Source organism: Mirounga leonina, unplaced genomic scaffold (assembly GCF_011800145.1).
Source record: "Mirounga leonina isolate KUSES-001 unplaced genomic scaffold, KU_Mleo_1.0 Mir_418, whole genome shotgun sequence".
NCBI classification, from domain to species: Eukaryota; Metazoa; Chordata; class Mammalia; order Carnivora; family Phocidae; genus Mirounga; species Mirounga leonina.
The window spans coordinates 4,259,114-4,275,806 of record NW_023270739.1 but is presented as its reverse complement, the minus strand read 5'-3'; the positions used below and the strand labels follow the sequence as shown (position 1 = coordinate 4,275,806).

Sequence of the window (16,693 nt, the reverse complement as noted above, 5' to 3'; positions counted from 1 at the left end):
CCAGTCGATGGCACAGATGGGGCTGGGGGAGGGGCTCCCTGGCGTGCTCCATTATCAAATGTCAGTCCTGGCACCTGGGGGTTTGGGAGGCCTGACTTTAGAATCAGTAGGTCCTTGGACTACCAGAAAGGCCCACAGGACCCTATCTTGCCAAAGAAAAGAAAGAGAGATAATCATACCCACTCTTTCCAGATGGCCATCAGAGGCCAGGCTTGGCGCCAGGCGCTGGAGGTACTCATCCTCCCCGCACCTCCTTGTCTAGCTGTGCGGGCTCCGGTGCCCGTTACACCTTCCTGCCCACTTCCCTGCCTGTATCCAGGCCGTCCCCTCTCCCTGGAGCGCCCTCCCTGTATTTCTGCATCTTGGACCCTCTGAGGCTCAGCTCGGATCCCAGCAGCTCTACCAAGTTGTCGTTAATTCCTTCCCTGGAGCTGCCACAGCAGACCCTGCTGGCCCCCTGCTTCCCTGCCTGGTCAGAGCATGATGAGGGCAGTGACAGTGTCGGGCCCATCTCCGCGGAGCTGGAGCTCTGGATCCAGGTTGCTGGCAGGGTTGGTGCAGCTCAGCCCAAACATGACCCAGTGCACAGCCAGGAGCTGCGTGGACTTTACAAAGCACTTGCAGTTCTGTCATGTCCTTTCTGAGCTTCACAGTGAGCCTGTGGGACGGCAGGCATGGTCACCCCAGTTTCCAGAGGCTTGGAGTTACCCCCTGCTCCAGGCATCTGGACCACAGAGAGCCACAGCCCAGGTTATCTGGGAGCTAGAGCCAGAGAGTGGGGGCCATAGAGCCCGGGGTGCCCTTTCTCACTCCCCTGACTCAGAGCAGGGCTGGCAGGGACCCAGTCTGCCCCTCCCTGGGTGGCCATGCTGGGTCCCAGCCCATCCCCTCCCTGGGCAGATCTGCTTTGACAGTAAGCCCCGGATCATCAGCAAAGGCACCAAGGACTCCCCGTCTGTCTGCTCCAACCTGGCTGCCAAGCACAGCTTTTACAACAACAAGTGAGTAGGACCCACGGCCTGGGCCTGGGAGCGGGGGCGCACGGAGAGCTGGGGTGGTTCAGATCCCTGGGGAGCAACTGAAGCCAGGGGGTGGACCTCGGGTGTCAAGGCAAGGGGCAGAATTTAGGGCTCAGATCCAGCATCTACTGGAAAGATTGGAACCACATTTATCGAGATCTGTATTCCAAGCATTCTCTCGGGTATCTTAACGATCTCCACAGTCCTGTAAGGGGGGAGTTACAGTCTCTGTTGTACTGATGAGGCTTGGAAGTAGCTCACTCAACAGGCACGTGGGAGGCCACATCTCTGACTCCCATCTGGTGCCCCCCACTGTCATGACATTGAGTGGGAGGGCTTGGGTCAGTCCTGGCACCCACCTTTGCTCCCTCTGACCGCCCTTGGCTCCGCCCCCACATGGATGATAGAGCCCAGGCCCTGAGTCAGACAAACCTGGGTCCACATCCCAGCCTGGTCAATGCCTGTTTTATGTCCTGTGGCCCTTGGTTTCCCTGTCTGTGAAGTTGATGATGATCCCAATCTCCTAGGGTTGCTGTGAGCATCATTAAAATCCTGTCCCACAAATCTAATATATTTGACATGTGTTTTATCTTAACCACCAGACCATTCCTTCTGTAGCTCAGGAGAGCACCCCTTCCCCCCAGGGGCTCAAAATATCCTATCATCTTTGTGCTCTCCCTGCAGTTCTGTGGGTTCCATATTTTCCTCAGTCCCCTCCAAATCTAGCTGGATTGCAGAATTATGGTTTTGTGTTTTTTAAAGATTTATTTATTTGAGAGAGAGAGAGGGAGGGAGCATGAGCGGGAAGGACAGAGGGAGAGAGAATCTCAAGCAGACTCCACGCCCCACGCGGGACTCGATCCCACCACCCTGAGATCACAACCCGCAGAGTCAAGTTTATGATTATGAAATACGAACTAAAGAACAACAACAAATAATAAAATAAAATAAAGTTGCTGTCCCAGAGGAGATGCTCGATTGCTGTTTCTCTGGATGCAGGAGCAGCTCTGGAGCGTGAAGCTGGGGAACCTGCCCTTCTCGCGCCCGGGCCACTCCCTTCTCCCAGCCTCCTAGCAGGTGGGATCTGTGCCCTCCTGCTGGCAGCGCCCCCTTGGAGCTGGCCCTGGATTGAGGCCAGGGGAGGAGCATACAGCTGGGACGACCTGAGTGTAGGACCCCCACCTCTGGCCTACTGCGCTGTCCTGTTCTAGAAGCGTTTTAATAGGGCAGGAAGACCCAGGGCGAAGCCCCCCCACCCTTCAGGCTTGCGCAGTGCCGGGGAGAGCAGCCCCTCCCCGGCGGGAATGATGGGGGAGGGGCAGGGACTGCCGCCTGCATCGCGCGCCCCGCCCTCTGCCCGCCAGGTGCCTGGTGCACATCGTCCGCTCCACCTCCCTCAAGTACTCCAAGATCCGCCAGTTCCAGGAGCATTTCCAGTTCGACGTGTGCCGCCACGAGGTGCGTTACGGCTGCCTACGGGAAGACAGCTGCCACTTCGCCCACAGCTTTATCGAGCTCAAAGTCTGGCTGCTGCAGCAGTACTCAGGTGAGGGGGCGGGGCGGGGGCGGGGCCGGGGCGGGGCGGGGGGCGGGGCGGAACTGGCTGAGGGTAGCTGGGCCAGCCCCTCGCAGGTGGCAGAGGGAGTTCAGAAGGGGCGGCTCCCGGGTCGCGGGGGCGGGGGGGCGCTCTGCAGGAGCCGGTGCCCCCGCGGAGACTTCACAGAGGACACAGGCTCTGCTCTCAGGGAGCTTCCAGGCTTGAAAGGTCCTAGGTTTATCCGTAGCCAGGCACTGCCAGGGGAACACACGTGGGAAGGGAGAGGAGGCAGAGCCGGGCTGCCTGGTTGGTCCCCAGCAGGTCACTTCCCCTAGCTGAGCCTCCATTTGCCCACCTGTGAACTGGTGATCATAATCGCCACCGTCAGGGCGTCTGGGGGGCTCGGTCGGTTAGGTGTCCGCCTTCAGCTCAGGTCATGAGCCCAGGATCCTGGGATCGAGTCCCCGTCCAGGCCCTGCTCGGCAGGGAGTCTGCTTCTCCCTCTGCCCCTCCTCCCTGCTCGTTCTCTCTCTCTCTCTCAAAAATAAATTTTAAAAATCTTAAAAAAAAAAAATAATCTGCCCCTCAGAGCTGAGGAGATTAAAAGATACTCACTTACTCGTTCATCTAATAGGGTGATGAGTAAACCTGCTGTGTGTCAGGGGCCCGAGCAAGAACTCTGAGATCTATAAGTAAGGGCAAGGCAGACAGTGTAACAAGTAGGTAATAAATCCTGCTTTCCATCTGTTCTAGGACGCACGTTTCCCCCACTGCGTGTTATACTGTAATTTAGCAGCGTTGTTTGGAATGTAACATAAAATAATGGTGCATCTAACAACTGATGTCTTCTTAGAGTTGATGAAATAGGGTTATGTAATTTCAGACGTGCTCGGTGCTGACAGGAAAGTAAGGCAGAGCAATAGGTTGGGGAGGGACTCAGGCTGGGGCATTTAGGATAAGATGGTCAGGGAGGGCCTCTGTGAGGAGGTGGCGTTTGAGCAAGGAAGGATAGGGAGAGCATGCCAGGCAGAGTGAAGAGCAAGGCTGGAGGCCTTGAGGCAAGAGCAAGCTTGGTATCAAAACGCTATCCCTGAAAGCAGAGCAGCTTAGTGCATGGCGGGAAGAGGGCCTGAGAGGTTGGTAGGGACCCGACTGTGTAGAAGTCTCTAGGTCGTACTTAGAGTCGGGACTGTTCCAAGTATGATGTGCAGGGTCTGGAGGGATTAAGTGGGTGGAGGTATATGATCTGATCAGTATTTTTTAAAAATCACTCTGGCTACTGGGTGGAGAATAGAGGAGTGAGGACAGACAGAGGGGGACCAGAGAAGGTGTGGCTCAGCCCAGGGTGACAGTGGCGGGGGTAGAAGGAGTGATCAGATTCTGGGGATATGTTGATGGTGGAGCCAGCAGGAGTTGTTGATGGACCAGATATGAAGTATGAGACAAAGGATGGCATCAAGGTCACCTACAAGGTTTTTGAGCAGAGTAACTGGGAGAATAGAGTTGCTGTGTTCTCAGAAGGGGAGGCTGTAGGAGGAGCAGGTTTGCGGGGGGGGTGGCGTCCCATCAGGGCTCAGTGCGGGATGTGGGGAGTTTGAGCTGCCTCTTGGACTTCAAGTGACAATGTTGAGCAGGCAACCCGATGTGGAAGTCTGGAAGTCACAGGTGAGGTCTGGACTGGTGATCTGTATTTGGGAATCCTTAGCAAGAAAATGGGTGTCAAACATAGTGCCTGGCCCAGAGTAAGCCCCCAGTGACAAGTGGTCACGTAGAACAGTATCTATAGGACAAGGTCGAAAGGAAATCAGTCTGAGAAAGGGGCTGGAGGAGATGGGAGAGGTTCCAAGCTGTACCTCAGAGGGTGGGTTCCGCAGTCAGCAGTCAGACTGGGAAGGTCTGGGCCACCAGGTTCTGCCCCTTTGCTAACCTGCAGTGAAGAGCAGTGGCCCCTCAGTGAGCTAGTGAGCCAGGCTGGGCCAGGCCCTGAGCCCTAAGAACAGTGGGCCAGGGACTGCCAAGCAGCATTCAGGCCTGAGACCCCACTGGAAGAGGTGGGGGTTAAGGAAGGGTGCTGAGCAGCCAGGGGGACCTTAGCATGAGGGCAGGGGAGTCACCATGCCATGCTGCAGGGCCAAGACCTTTCTCCTGCATTTCCCCACTCTTGGCTGCATTTGATTCTCCTACTCCCTGTGAGGGCTTGGAGCAGGTCCTCCATTCCCAATTGCAGATGCAAAGAGACCCAGAGAAGACCCAGCTTTCCCTACTCCCCATGTCTTTCTGTGGCAGGGCCTGGCTGGGAAATGGGGCTCCTTCGCCTGGGCCTGGGTGGCACCTTGCAGATCCCCTGCCTCTCTCCTCGCTGAGCTCCTTCACAGATGCCTGTGTCTGGTCCCACCCTCCACAGGCATGACCCACGAAGACATCGTCCAGGAATCCAAGAAGTACTGGCAGCAGATGGAGGCCCATGCAGGGAAGGCCAGCAGCGGCTTGGTGAGGACCTGGATTGGTGTTGGGGGTGGGACCAGGTCCCCGAGGGCCATTCCCCATCCCTTTAATGGAATCTGATTTCAGACTTACCAGAAAATTATCAGAATAGTACAAAGAATTCATATATACCCGTTTCTGGATTCCCCGGATAGTAACCATTTTACCACGTTCCACACTTGCTTCGTCCTGTGTGTGTGTGTGTGTGTACGTCCACACATAGACATTTATATACAATTATATACATAGCTTCTTCTGAACCATTTGAGAGTAAGTTGTAGACATGATGCCATATCACCCCTAAATACTTCGCTGTTTCCTAAAAATAAGGACTCTGTCTTACATAATAACCACAGGACAATTATCAGCACCACAGAACTAACATTGGGGTAATTTTTCAGATTATGGTGTCCTATACTTAGATTTTGTGCATCATCCCCAAATCCCAAGTGATGCTGCATTCATTTGTTGTGTCTGTCTACTCTCTCTCTTTGTTTTTTAAGATTTTATTTATTTGAGAAAGAGAAAGGGACAGAGAGAGCACAGGTGGGGAGGGGGCAGAGGGAGAAGGAGAAGCAGGTTCCCCACTGAGCAGGGAACCCGACTCGGGACTCAATCCCAGGACCCTGAGATCATGACCTGAGCTGAAGGCAGATGCTTAACGGACTAAGCCACCCAGGCGCCCCTATCTAGTCTCTTTTAATCTAGAGCAATCCCCCAGTCTTTCTTGTCTTGCATGACATTGATGGTTTTGGAAGGCAGCTGTCTTGTGAAAGGCCCATCCATTTGGGATTGTCTGATGGTTCCTCAAATCGCAGAGGTGCTGTTGTGTTCTCCGTTCACTCATCAGGATGCACGTCATCTCAATGTGTCCCTTTACTGGTGATCACGTGGTTAGAGGCGCCCCCACTGTAAAGGTTTCTCTACCGTGAAGTTATGTTTTTCCCCCTTTGTAATGAAGAAGTATCTTCCGGGGAGGGTCCTTGAGACCGTGTGAGTATTCTGGTATTCCTTCCCACTGGTCGTATCGTCTCCCATCCGTCCCAATCCTCACCCTGCTCCTGAAGAAGTGAGCTGTGGCACTGTGGCATTTGCAGATGGGGAAACTGAGTCTCAGACATGCTTGAGACTAAGCCAGGGGCACACTTAGTGGAGTAAATGCCTGGTTCTCTGACATCTTGTCCAGAGCTCGCTCTGCTCCCCCACCACCCGGCCCCATTCCTGCCACCCCTGAGGATTGCTCACCCATAAAATGGGGATCATAATCCTGCCTGCCATCTCCCAGGGAGGGCGTGAGGGTCACAGAAGCTGACCAGGCTGCAGCTTGCCGAGTCTCTGCTCTGCACTGGGCCCCGTGCCTTCCCCAATCCTCATATCCTCCTCCCTGAGAGGTAGGGACCATTATAGCCCAGGGTGACAGTGGGGACAGAAGGGGTGGTCTCAGGCCTAAGAGATAGTGTGAGGTAAGACCTCTGTGCCATCCACACATGAGGGATGACACCCTCCCCAGGCCAGGACCACCCACTGGTCACTTTGGGAGAAGGCTGGGCCCCTGGCCCCTCCTGAGGCCAGTGTGGGGATGGGAGTGAGCCAGGGAGCAGGGCAGGCTGTCCCACAGGGCTGCCTGGTCCCCTTGGGACTTCCCCCTCCCTGTCCCTAGCCCGTCTTTCTGCTCCTTTTTCTTTCTCTCCCCGCTTCCTGGTTGTCCCCCTCCTCTGTCCCTTCCTGTGCTATCCTCTTCTCTCTTCCCCCTCTCTGCCATGTGGTTTGTTTCTTGTTCCTGGCCAGGATCCCAGCTGGAACGCAGTGAGGGGCTTGGGTTGGACCTGCAGTGTTACCCTCTAAGAGAACTCTGAGTCCTCACCACCTCCTACCCCTTCTTCCTCCTCACGGCTGCTCCCAGGGTCCCCGGATGCCACGACAGGCTTCCACCTCCTCTTGCTACCAGGGGCCCCACGCGGCCCACCCAAGATGCCACCCTTGGGCCTGGCTCGGGAACAGGGCTTCTGTGCCAGGCCTGGCTGCGACCAGGGCATGAGGCGTCTTGCTTGCTTGCCATCAGAGGGCGGGTCGGCAGCACTGGGAGGCCGACGGTGAGGTGCCAGGGTAGAAGCTGCTCGGGCTCAGTGCCCATGGCTCCGCAGCTGTGCCATCCCACAAACGAGCATGGCTCTCTCCAGACTCCTGTCCTCAGGCCACTTAGCCGGGGCTGGATTAGTAACCTCTCTGAGCCTCTGCTTCTATCGGTCTAGTGGGAATGAGCCCCCCACCCCCACCCCCACCCCCCAGGGCTGCAGCAAGGACTTGGTGAGGCTGTACAGTTGTGAAAAGGGAAGTTCAGTGAACCGGCATGGCTCTTCATTAGAGCTGTCTCCACTTACCTCACCTGTGAAATGGGTCCCCTCGGGCTTCTGTGAGAATCTGGTGGAACACCTGGAAATCAGGAGTGATGTGGAGAACCTCCTGCCCGCTCTTAGCACAGGCCATGCCCCAGTTACAAAGGTCTGCTTTTACCTTGTCCCTGAGGTGACGTGGAGGTCATCCTGGGGCCGAGCCAGGCTGCGAGTCGTCCAGCACCAGGCCAGGGGTCAGTGAACACACGTGGACAGAACCCCTTCCTGCTCAAGGACGGGCCCTGGGCTAGGTAGTGCCAGGCACACAGGGTGCTCCCTTGGTAGGGGACATGTACCCTCCTCCAGCCTGGAGGAGAGAGAGCTGCCTGGAGGGGTGACCCCACGTCTGAGGCTCCAGGGAGGACAGGGAGGCTCTAGGTAACAGGAGAGTCAGTAGGTGAGCCAACAGAGCTGGGTGAGGGGCGTGAAAGGGGCAGAAGACAAGGTTGCGTGGGCATTTTTCCCACCTTTCACCCCCCACCCCATCCCAGGGGTCCCAGGGGTGAGGAGAGCAAGCCCTCCTGCCTGCAAAGGAAAGGCTAGAGCAGAGGATGGGGGATGAACCTGGTGGGGCCTTAGGGGGTCCAGGGCTGCCCAGAAGTCTGTGCCACCCCCCAGAGCAGCCTCCTGTGCAAGTGGCTTCCCACCTGGGCCCTGCTGTCCACCCGGCCCAGGCCTCATAACAAGCTGAGCTGATCAACATGACGGCGTTCAGGTACTATGGGAGCTCCTAGAATGGGCGGCTACCACTTAGGAGAGCTCCAGGGAAGGCTTCCTAAAGGAGGCGGTGCTCGAGCTGAGTCTTGAAAGTTTCCAGAATCAGCATGACGAAGTACAGAGCAAAGGCATTCCAGGCAGAGGGACAGCATGTGCAAAAGCCTGCCATGCTCAGGGAAACGGCAGTGGTTCCAGAGAGCAGGCCCGTGGGGACTCGCCAGACAAGGCAGAGAGTAGTCGATGGGGAATCCGGGCCCCCTCCCGGGCCTGGCTCCCACACTGAGAGGCTGGGGGGCCTAGCGTGGGGAGGTCACTTCCCTCTGGCAAGTGGTAACGGGCTGGCTCGTTCTGAGGCTCTGGGTGGCCCTCACACTCCTGGAGGGGCCACCTGCGTGACAGACCCCAGGCCTCAGCCCTGATGCCTTTGGATTCACCAGCCCCTTTCGCCAGCAGGGCGCCCCTCGGACACATGGGCCCAGCACCTTCGACCTGCAGATGAAATTTGTGTGTGGCCAGTGCTGGAGGAACGGGCAGGTGGTAGAGCCTGACAAAGACCTCAAGTACTGCAGCGCCAAGGCCCGGCACTGGTGAGCCAGGCGCCCCGCTGGGGGGTGGGGGGCCCACCCGAGCCACACGAGTAAGGAGGCCAGGCCTCTTCCCCGGGCCTCTCCCCAGCAAATCCCCCTCTGTCCCCACCCCCAGCTGGACCAAGGAGCGGCGGGTCCTTCTGGTGATGTCAAAGGCCAAGAGGAAGTGGGTGTCTGTGAGGCCCCTGCCTTCCATTCGCAACTTCCCACAGCAATATGATGTGAGCGCCGGGAGTGGGGTGCAGGGTGGCGGTGGGAGCTCAGGTGTGAGGGCTGAGGGGCCCTAGGAGGGCTTGCCTGCCGGCTGGGGCCGTGACAGTCTCCAGCGGGACTCAGGTGGCTCTCCCCACACCCACCCTGTAGCTCTGCATCCATGCGCAGAACGGCCGAAAGTGCCAGTACGTGGGGAACTGCTCCTTCGCACACAGCCCGGAGGAGAGGGACATGTGGACGTTCATGAAGGAGAACAAGAGTGAGTGCAGGAGTGGGCCCAGCACCCCCGCCCTGCCAGACACCCCCCCCACCACCACCATCAGCAGGCCCAAGAGCACCTGCTCACTCTCCCTTTGCCACCCCAGACGGGGCCCTCTCAGCGTCTTCCATCGCTGACCTGGCAGCCCGACAGCAAGGCCTGGGGTGGCCCCAGCTCCCATGTCCGGGGGTGGGGGCCAGGGGGCAGAACGGAGGGAGGACCCCCCCCACCGAGCACCCTGTCCTCTCCTTCCCACCAGTCCTGGACATGCAGCAGACCTATGACATGTGGCTGAAGAAACACAACCCGGGGAAGCCAGGGGAAGGGACCCCAATCAGTTCTCGGGAAGGGGAGAAGCAGATCCAGATGCCCACGGACTACGCCGACATCATGGTAGCGGCCTCGCTCGCGCTGGGGCCCGGGTGGGAGGCTGATCTGGGAGGGCGTGCGGAGGGCCCGGCCTCGCTGGGGAACGTCGGGGCCGGGGTGCGAGGACTGGGCACCCATGGCGCTGTGCCCCCAGATGGGCTACCACTGCTGGCTCTGCGGTAAAAACAGCAACAGCAAGAAGCAGTGGCAGCAACACATCCAGTCCGAGAAGCACAAGGAGAAGGTCTTCACGTCCGACAGCGACGCCAGCGGCTGGGCCTACCGCTTCCCCATGGGCGAGTTCCGGCTCTGCGACAGGTGCTCCCGGGGCGGGCTCGGCGGGCTCGGCGGGCAGCAGGGTGGGCCCGAGACGAGCCTGTGGCCAGCCCTGGCTCCCCTTGGCCCGGAGAGAACATGTGGAGGGGGGCGGTGCCCTAAAGCAGCTGCTCCTGGATGCCAGGAGCCTGGGGGCGGGCGGGCTCGGAACCGCGGACCCCCGCCGGCAGCCCTGGGGCAGGTCCTGGAGGAGGCTGGGACGGGCCCCCTTTCACCGGGACCGACGCTGCCCAGGCAGAGGCTTGTCTTGGGGGAGGTTAAGCAGCCGGCCCAAGGTCCGCAGCCCGTGGTGGAAAGGGCGTGGGGCTTGGGCAGTGAGCCTCCTGCTGCCCACAGGCTCCAGAAGGGCAAGGCCTGCCCAGATGGGGACAAGTGCCGCTGCGCTCACGGGCAGGAGGAGCTCACCGAGTGGCTGGACCGGCGCGAGGTGCTGAAGCAGAAGCTGGCCAAGGCCCGCAAGGATATGCTTCTCTGCCCGCGGGACGACGACTTTGGCAAATACAACTTCCTGCTGCAAGAGGATGGGAACACCACCGGTGCCGCCCCGGAAGCCCCTGTGGCCGCCGCTGTCACCGGGGAGTAGGGCCAGCTCTGGGCCTCGGGTGAAGTCCTAGGGTCGGGGCGGGGGTGGGGACAGAGGGCCTGATAGGGGGGCCAGGGCAGGCCAGGGCTGGGGGTGGGGGGCCGCCCTCCTCAGGCAGCCCCCGGCCCCCTGGGGCCCCATCCATCCTCTCTGCGCCCACCACCTGTGTGCATACCCAGGTGCACGTGCTGCAGCCCTGAGTGGTCCCAGGGTCCTCATCCTGCTGGAACCCCGGGCAGCTATCCCCCACCCCACCCCACCCCTGGCTCTCCTGGTTGGGGACGGAGGGGCCTGGCCGACCCGTCCAGCTTCAGCCTACAGCTTTAACTTCTGTCTGGTCCTAAAGGGGGCCCAAAGCTCAGGGCTGGGGAGCCTGGGGTCCCCACTTGAATCTGCAGCGGGAGGGTCCTTCTCCCTGCCCCACCCTCACCCCACACCCACCTCCCCCAGGGGGCAGATCAGGACATAACAGAGGGCTGGAGGCCCCAATTAGCTTTAAAACACAGCCCCAGGATGGAGCTGGGAACACACTCCTGGTCGCTTGCTCTCTGGGGCCTCAGTTTCCCCTCCGGTTGGAAGAGTGGGAGGGGCTGGGCTAGATGATCTCTGGAGCCTCTCCAGTCAGGCCCCCAGCCTAGCCCTCTTCCTTGTGGGCCACCGAATGTAGACTGTAGGTGCTCAGAGTCCTTGGAGATGACTCAGCCTAAACGCCCTTATTGCAGACAGGGAGACTGAGGCCTGGAAGGGACGGGTGATCTGCCAGGGTCTCCAGCCCAAGCCACAAGGTAGAGCCAGGAGGCAAACTAGTCAAAAGGCTAAGGGCCAGTTGTCTGCTGGAGCCTCCGGGCTCTTGGCAGGAATAGGACAGTCTCTGAATCAGTGTGGCATCGGGGTCCCAGGCGGTGCCCCCTGTGGGCTGAAGAAGGGAGGCTCAGGCTCATGTCAGCACCGTGTAGAGGGACTGTCCCCTCCTGAGGATGGTTGTAGGGAGTGTAGCAGCATGTTACTTCCCACGCCCACTAGGGGTGGTGGTAATGGGCAGGGCACCCGTGAGCTCAGCTTCTGCAGGATGAACTGGAAGGAAGGGGAAGGGTGGGGGTCGGAATACAGAGGGAAGGGAGATGACCCTGGGCACCAGGGGCCACTCTAGGATCGGACACAGCCCCTCTTTCTTGGGGACCCAGCATGGCCCTCTTCCCCTTCTCCCCAGACCTAGACGTACAGTTGCCCCTGTCTGTCCTAGCCCTCTCTGATTCCCGGCCCTACCAGCTGCCTGGGACCTCAGCCGACCCCCAGCACCTGCCCCCAGCCACTAAGCCCTGCCCCATCCCTCTTGTCTGACCTGTCTGCGTGCACCCCCTCCTCTCCATCCCACCCCCTATGGGCACACCCAGCGTCCCCTGGTTTCCGAGACATTCCAGAATGTCCCACGCAGTTGGCACAAGGAGTGGGCCCCCCCCGGAAGAAACCTGGGACCACAGCTGGAGTCAGGGGTGGGGGTGAGACAGAGAGAATGGAATCCCCCTCATTTCTCCTCAAGCAAGGATCGATAGTGAGCGATGATGTGATTCTGGGCACCCCGGGCGCAGAGAACCCTGTTCCTCCTGCCGTCACTGCCCAGCCTTCCCCAGTAATCGTGGCATGCACCCTTTCCTCCCCCTGCCCCTCCCCCAGCAGGCTGGCAGCGTGGTGCCAGCGGCATGACTGGAGGGGAGGAGAGACCACACCCAAGGTGGGGGCCGTGGCTGTGAATGTGGATGACACTTGTTTTCCCCGATCCGTGGTGTTGCAGTCTGTCGTCACCAGCCTTGTTTTTAGTGTGTATATATGTCGCCCCCGTGATGCATATATACACAGGTATTAAATATATCGCTCTATATAATATTATATATGTGTGTGGTATCCAAGGAATCACTTCTAATGAGGGCTAAAGATAAAGAATTTGGCCAGAAAATGCAGCCATCCTGGTGTAATTAAGAGGGATTTTTCAGATGCAGGGACTTGGAGCTGTGGGTTGGAGGGGGTTTGGCAGTAGGGGCGGGAGCGGCCCTGCCTGGGCCCAGTTCCCAGAGCACTCCGGCCTCACTGGGAGCAGTGGTGCTCCAGGAAAGGAAATGATTGGTGTTTGTCTCCCACCCAGAAGAATAGGATCAGAGTCCAGATTTTTCTTCTTCAGCCTGTTATCCATCCAGGGGCCATTGAGATCTGGGGCTCCCTGGCCTGGCCAGAGCTGGATCCCCCACAGAGTTGGGCAGAGAGCAAGAGGCAGGGGGTGGGGGGACAGGAGTCCACTTTGAGTGATGAGAGTGATTATTTCAGCCGTGACCCCGACTGGGAGGCTTGGAGAGTTGAATCGGGGCCTGTGCCCCCTGCCAGCAGGCAGAGACTAGACTTCGAACATGGCGGGGGCAGGCGCCCCCGATGTGAGTGTCCCTTTGGGGTAGGGGAAAGAGGGATGCTGCATTTCTCAGCTGGGCAGTAATCAATTTAATGGTCCTTTTAAAATGCCTGTGTATTAAAAATTTAAGAATACCACACTTTAATATTAAATATTCATAAGGTCTAGTATCTTGATAATAATGTAGATGTTTTAATAACAATTTTTGTCCTTCTTAAAATAAAATGAAAGAAACTTGATTCTTTTAGCCTTTGTTCTAGAAAATAAACGTGTGCACTTTGACCTCTTTCCCCAAGGTGTCCTCCGGTTCCTCCCTGCCCGGTGCCTGGGGGCCTGGGCTGCTCCTTACCCGTGGGGCAGAGCTGCCTGGCGCTGGGCAGGCCTAAAGGTGAACATTCCGAGGGGTGAGGGGTGGAAGGTCTGTGTCCCTGTGTAAACAGGGCAACCCAGCTGACCCCAGCTCAGGCAGCACCTCGGCTGGCGGGGACAAGCTGTACTGTGTACAAGTGGGCCCAGCAGCACCCTTCCCCCTGCTGCCGCCTGCCTGCTCCCAGCGCTCCGCGTGGGGCCATCCAGAGGCACCCACCCCTCCCTGCTTCGATCAAGGGCACCGTCTTGAGTTCCAGAGGCCTGGCTCTATGCCCTTTCTGGGTGTGGCTTTTCCAGAAAAGTAAGGGGTCATGCCATGCTTCGGTATAGGATTCTGACTGCACCCCTGGACCCCTCTGGGCCCAGCTTCCTCATCTTTTAAAGGAGAGAGCATATTAGATTGGGGATTCTCGATCGGGGAAGCCCGTATCTGCTGGGGTTAGAGGTGCTTTTCCAAATCTCTTGCATCGTGCATGTTGCAGGTGATGGGGAATCCTGATGGGTGGGGCTATCCATGTTCAAGAACCAGCTCCCACCAGACTGCTTTCAGGAACAGGGGTCCAAGGCCTGTGAATTCTCCAAGGACAGAGTCATTTGGGCCAGATACGCAGAGGGGCTCAGGTGCTTGATAAATGACCAGATGAGTAAGAGAAACGGCCAACTTGACTGAGCACCTTCTGTGTACCAGGCACCGGATACGGCGTGTCTGTTCTCTACAACCACCCCACACGTTTGATGTCCACATCTTATAGACGTTCAGCAGAGGTTCCAAGGACCCTCAGAAAGGACACAGTAAAACAAGAACCACCGGGAACTGAGTGATTGGCAAAGGGCCCTTCAGCACTGATGTTCTGGGGTTCTTGGCATCCCTGGCAACACCGTGAGAAACCAAAGCGGCATGGCAAGGTACCACTCCCGAAGGAAAAATGCAGACCCGTCCTCAGGCTGGAGAGATCAGGAACTTGCATCTGGACCTCCCTTAAACTCAGAAAAATCAAAGCAAGTAAGATAAGCAGGACCTCAATGGACCTGGTGGGCAAAATTCTCAAATTCTCTTCTGGTCCTCCTTCAGCTCAAGTTGCTAAACAGTCACTGAGCACCCACTCCATCTCAGGTCCTGGGAACATTGTTACTGAAGAAACGTGGCTTCCCTTGACCCCACAGTCCGCCAGGGGATACAGACCTACATGGGAGAGTGTAGGAAGGTGGGACAGGCACGGTGGTGGGAGGTGGGAGGTACTCCAAGTGCCAGATCCAGGGAGGGCTTCCTGGAGGAGGCGGAACTGGAATAGACTTAAAGAGATTGCTGTATCACTGTCATCGATGTGCCCTTACTGTCCTGCATCTTTCTTTTTCTCTCTGTTGTATTTCGCATGTGCGTCGCCAAGCCCCCATGTAAGCTAGGTATTTACCATCCGTGGCTGACACTTCATCCATCAAGGGGCCGGGACTGGTTTGAGCAGCCTCCGGTTCCTGAGCACATGTCCATTTCTGGTCTTCGCTCCTGTGGGTAAGGGCCGCAGTTGAGCCCCACCACCACCATGGAGCCCCAGCAGGCTCCTCCTCCCTGCCTCTGGGGAAGCTGCTGCTAAGGGGACCTGCAGGTGGGTGGGGGGAAGCTTGCACCTCTCTAGAGAAAGCCCTTGAGGGCTCTGCCAGAAACTGCGTCCACATATACCCCCTATGGGGGAGCCATCTACAGCAGGCGTCAGACCTCTGAGCCTGGAAACCCAAGAAGTGCAGGCAGTCCCAACAGCGCCGCCTTGAGGCCCTTTCCAAAGGTCTCCAGGTTTCTCTGCAGCCTCCCCTCCCCATCTCTCCCCTCTCCAGCCGCTTGACCCAGCAACCCGCTGATGTGGCCCCTGTGTGACCATAGGTGACGCTGCCAACTGGACACCCCGGGTGCGGGGGAGGGGGAGGGTGCCACGTGGACTGACTTGCAGTGGCATGAAAGTCCCCTAAGGGTAGGGACCTGCCTGGCCGGGTTTGTTACTTAACTTTGAATCCCTCACAAGGTCTAGGCTGGTGACGGGTAAGCAGTAAGCGCTCATTCACGGTCTTAGATGCTTAGTACATTGGTACATTGAAAGGGTTCAATGTACCAATGTACGCAGAGGGGCGCCTGGGTGGCTCAGTCGTTAAGCGTCTGCCTTCGGCTCAGGTCATGATCCCAGGTCCTGGGATCGAGCCCCGCATCGGCTCCCTGCTCAATGGAGAGTCTGCTTCTCCCTCTCCCTCTCCTCCTCCCCCCGCTCGTGCTCTCTCTCTCTTGCTCCTTCGTTCTCTCAGATAAATAAATAAAATTAAAAAAAAACAAAAGAAAGAAAAGGTTCTGCAGAGAGTTCACCGGAATGGATCTCCGAGGATGAAATGTCATTCGGCAGGTGGGTGTTTCTGAGACATGTAGGGCATTTCCAGTTGTCTCTGGAGTCGTGCTCTGGGGGCACCTACCCACTCCACCTTTGTGGTAAGCCGGTCTAGCACATGAGGGGGTTCTTGGGCCAAGGAGTGGGTCAGTCAGCCCCAGCCTGCAAATCCCAGCTCAGCTTGAGGCAGCCAGGACAAGGCCCACCTCACCCTCACCGCCCAGTGTCTCAGAAGCAAAGGGCACTAGAAGGATAAATAAGAAACTAAATTTGTTTCTGAGGAAGAGGAATGGGGAGCAAGGACAGGAAGAGAAATCAAAAGTGCTGGGCCCCTGGGTGGCTCAGTTGGTTAGGCGACTGCCTTCGGCTCGGGTCATGATCCCGGAGTTCCTGGATCGAGTCCCTCACTGGGCTCCCTGCTCAGCGGGGAGTCTACTCCCTCTGACCCTACCCCCTCTTATGCTCTCTTGCTCTCTCTCCCTCAAATAAATAAAATCTTTAAAAAAAAAAAAGAAAGAAATCAAAAGTGTTGAGCTTTGCACCATATAATGTTTTTTGTATTCAAACTTGAAATCAATTTGTAATTAATTGGGGGAAAGAGCATAGTTTGGGGAGGGCTCTTAGGGAAGAAGGGAGGGTAATTAGAGGACAGGCAGAGGGCCGTTGGGGAGGGGACAGGCCAGAGAGGTTCCTGGAGAATTTTTGCTTCTGTGCAAAATAGAGTTTTGGAAAGCAGTGAAGAACTGCCTAGAAATCATCTACATGCAGGGAACCAAATGCTTACTGCATCCAATTTGGAGCATCAGAGACATGGAACCAGAGCTGAAGGGAACTTTAGAGGTCACAACACTGAGGAGTTTGGGAACTGAGATCCAGAAGAGCCGTGTGGCTTGTTCAAGATCCCACATCAGTGTGGCAGAATCAAGAGCCTGACACCATCCCCCCACCCCCACCCCGCCAGCCAAGTCTGATGTCGGTCTTTGGTGGAGGGGGACATACAGAACCTTGGCTTTGACCACACCTTCAGGTGGCCTGGGGACCACAGAGGCCAATGTCCTGGAGA

At 57.6% G+C, this 16,693-nt stretch overlaps 1 protein-coding gene across 8 annotated transcripts in view; it reads left to right on the top strand.

Annotated features, from left to right (window-relative positions):
* Positions 1-13,185, top strand: part of ZC3H7B (zinc finger CCCH-type containing 7B) — a 57,187-nt gene extending 44,002 nt beyond the window's left edge. For 5 of the 8 annotated variants that reach the window (XM_034987431.1, XM_034987432.1, XM_034987428.1 and 2 more), the window contains 9 exons: positions 901-1,001; positions 2,384-2,565; positions 4,961-5,046; positions 8,601-8,737; positions 8,853-8,958; positions 9,101-9,209; positions 9,469-9,602; positions 9,733-9,896; positions 10,251-13,185. In XM_034987431.1, coding sequence (XP_034843322.1) covers positions 901-1,001; positions 2,384-2,565; positions 4,961-5,046; positions 8,601-8,737; positions 8,853-8,958; positions 9,101-9,209; positions 9,469-9,602; positions 9,733-9,896; positions 10,251-10,497 — 1,266 coding nt within the window. In that variant the 3' untranslated portion in view covers positions 10,498-13,185. The remainder of the gene's footprint in view (positions 1-900; positions 1,002-2,383; positions 2,566-4,960; positions 5,047-8,600; positions 8,738-8,852; positions 8,959-9,100; positions 9,210-9,468; positions 9,603-9,732; positions 9,897-10,250) is intronic. The other 3 variants (XM_034987430.1, XM_034987426.1, XM_034987427.1) reach the window with 2 other exon arrangements.
* The last annotated feature ends 3,508 nt before the right edge of the window (positions 13,186-16,693 follow it).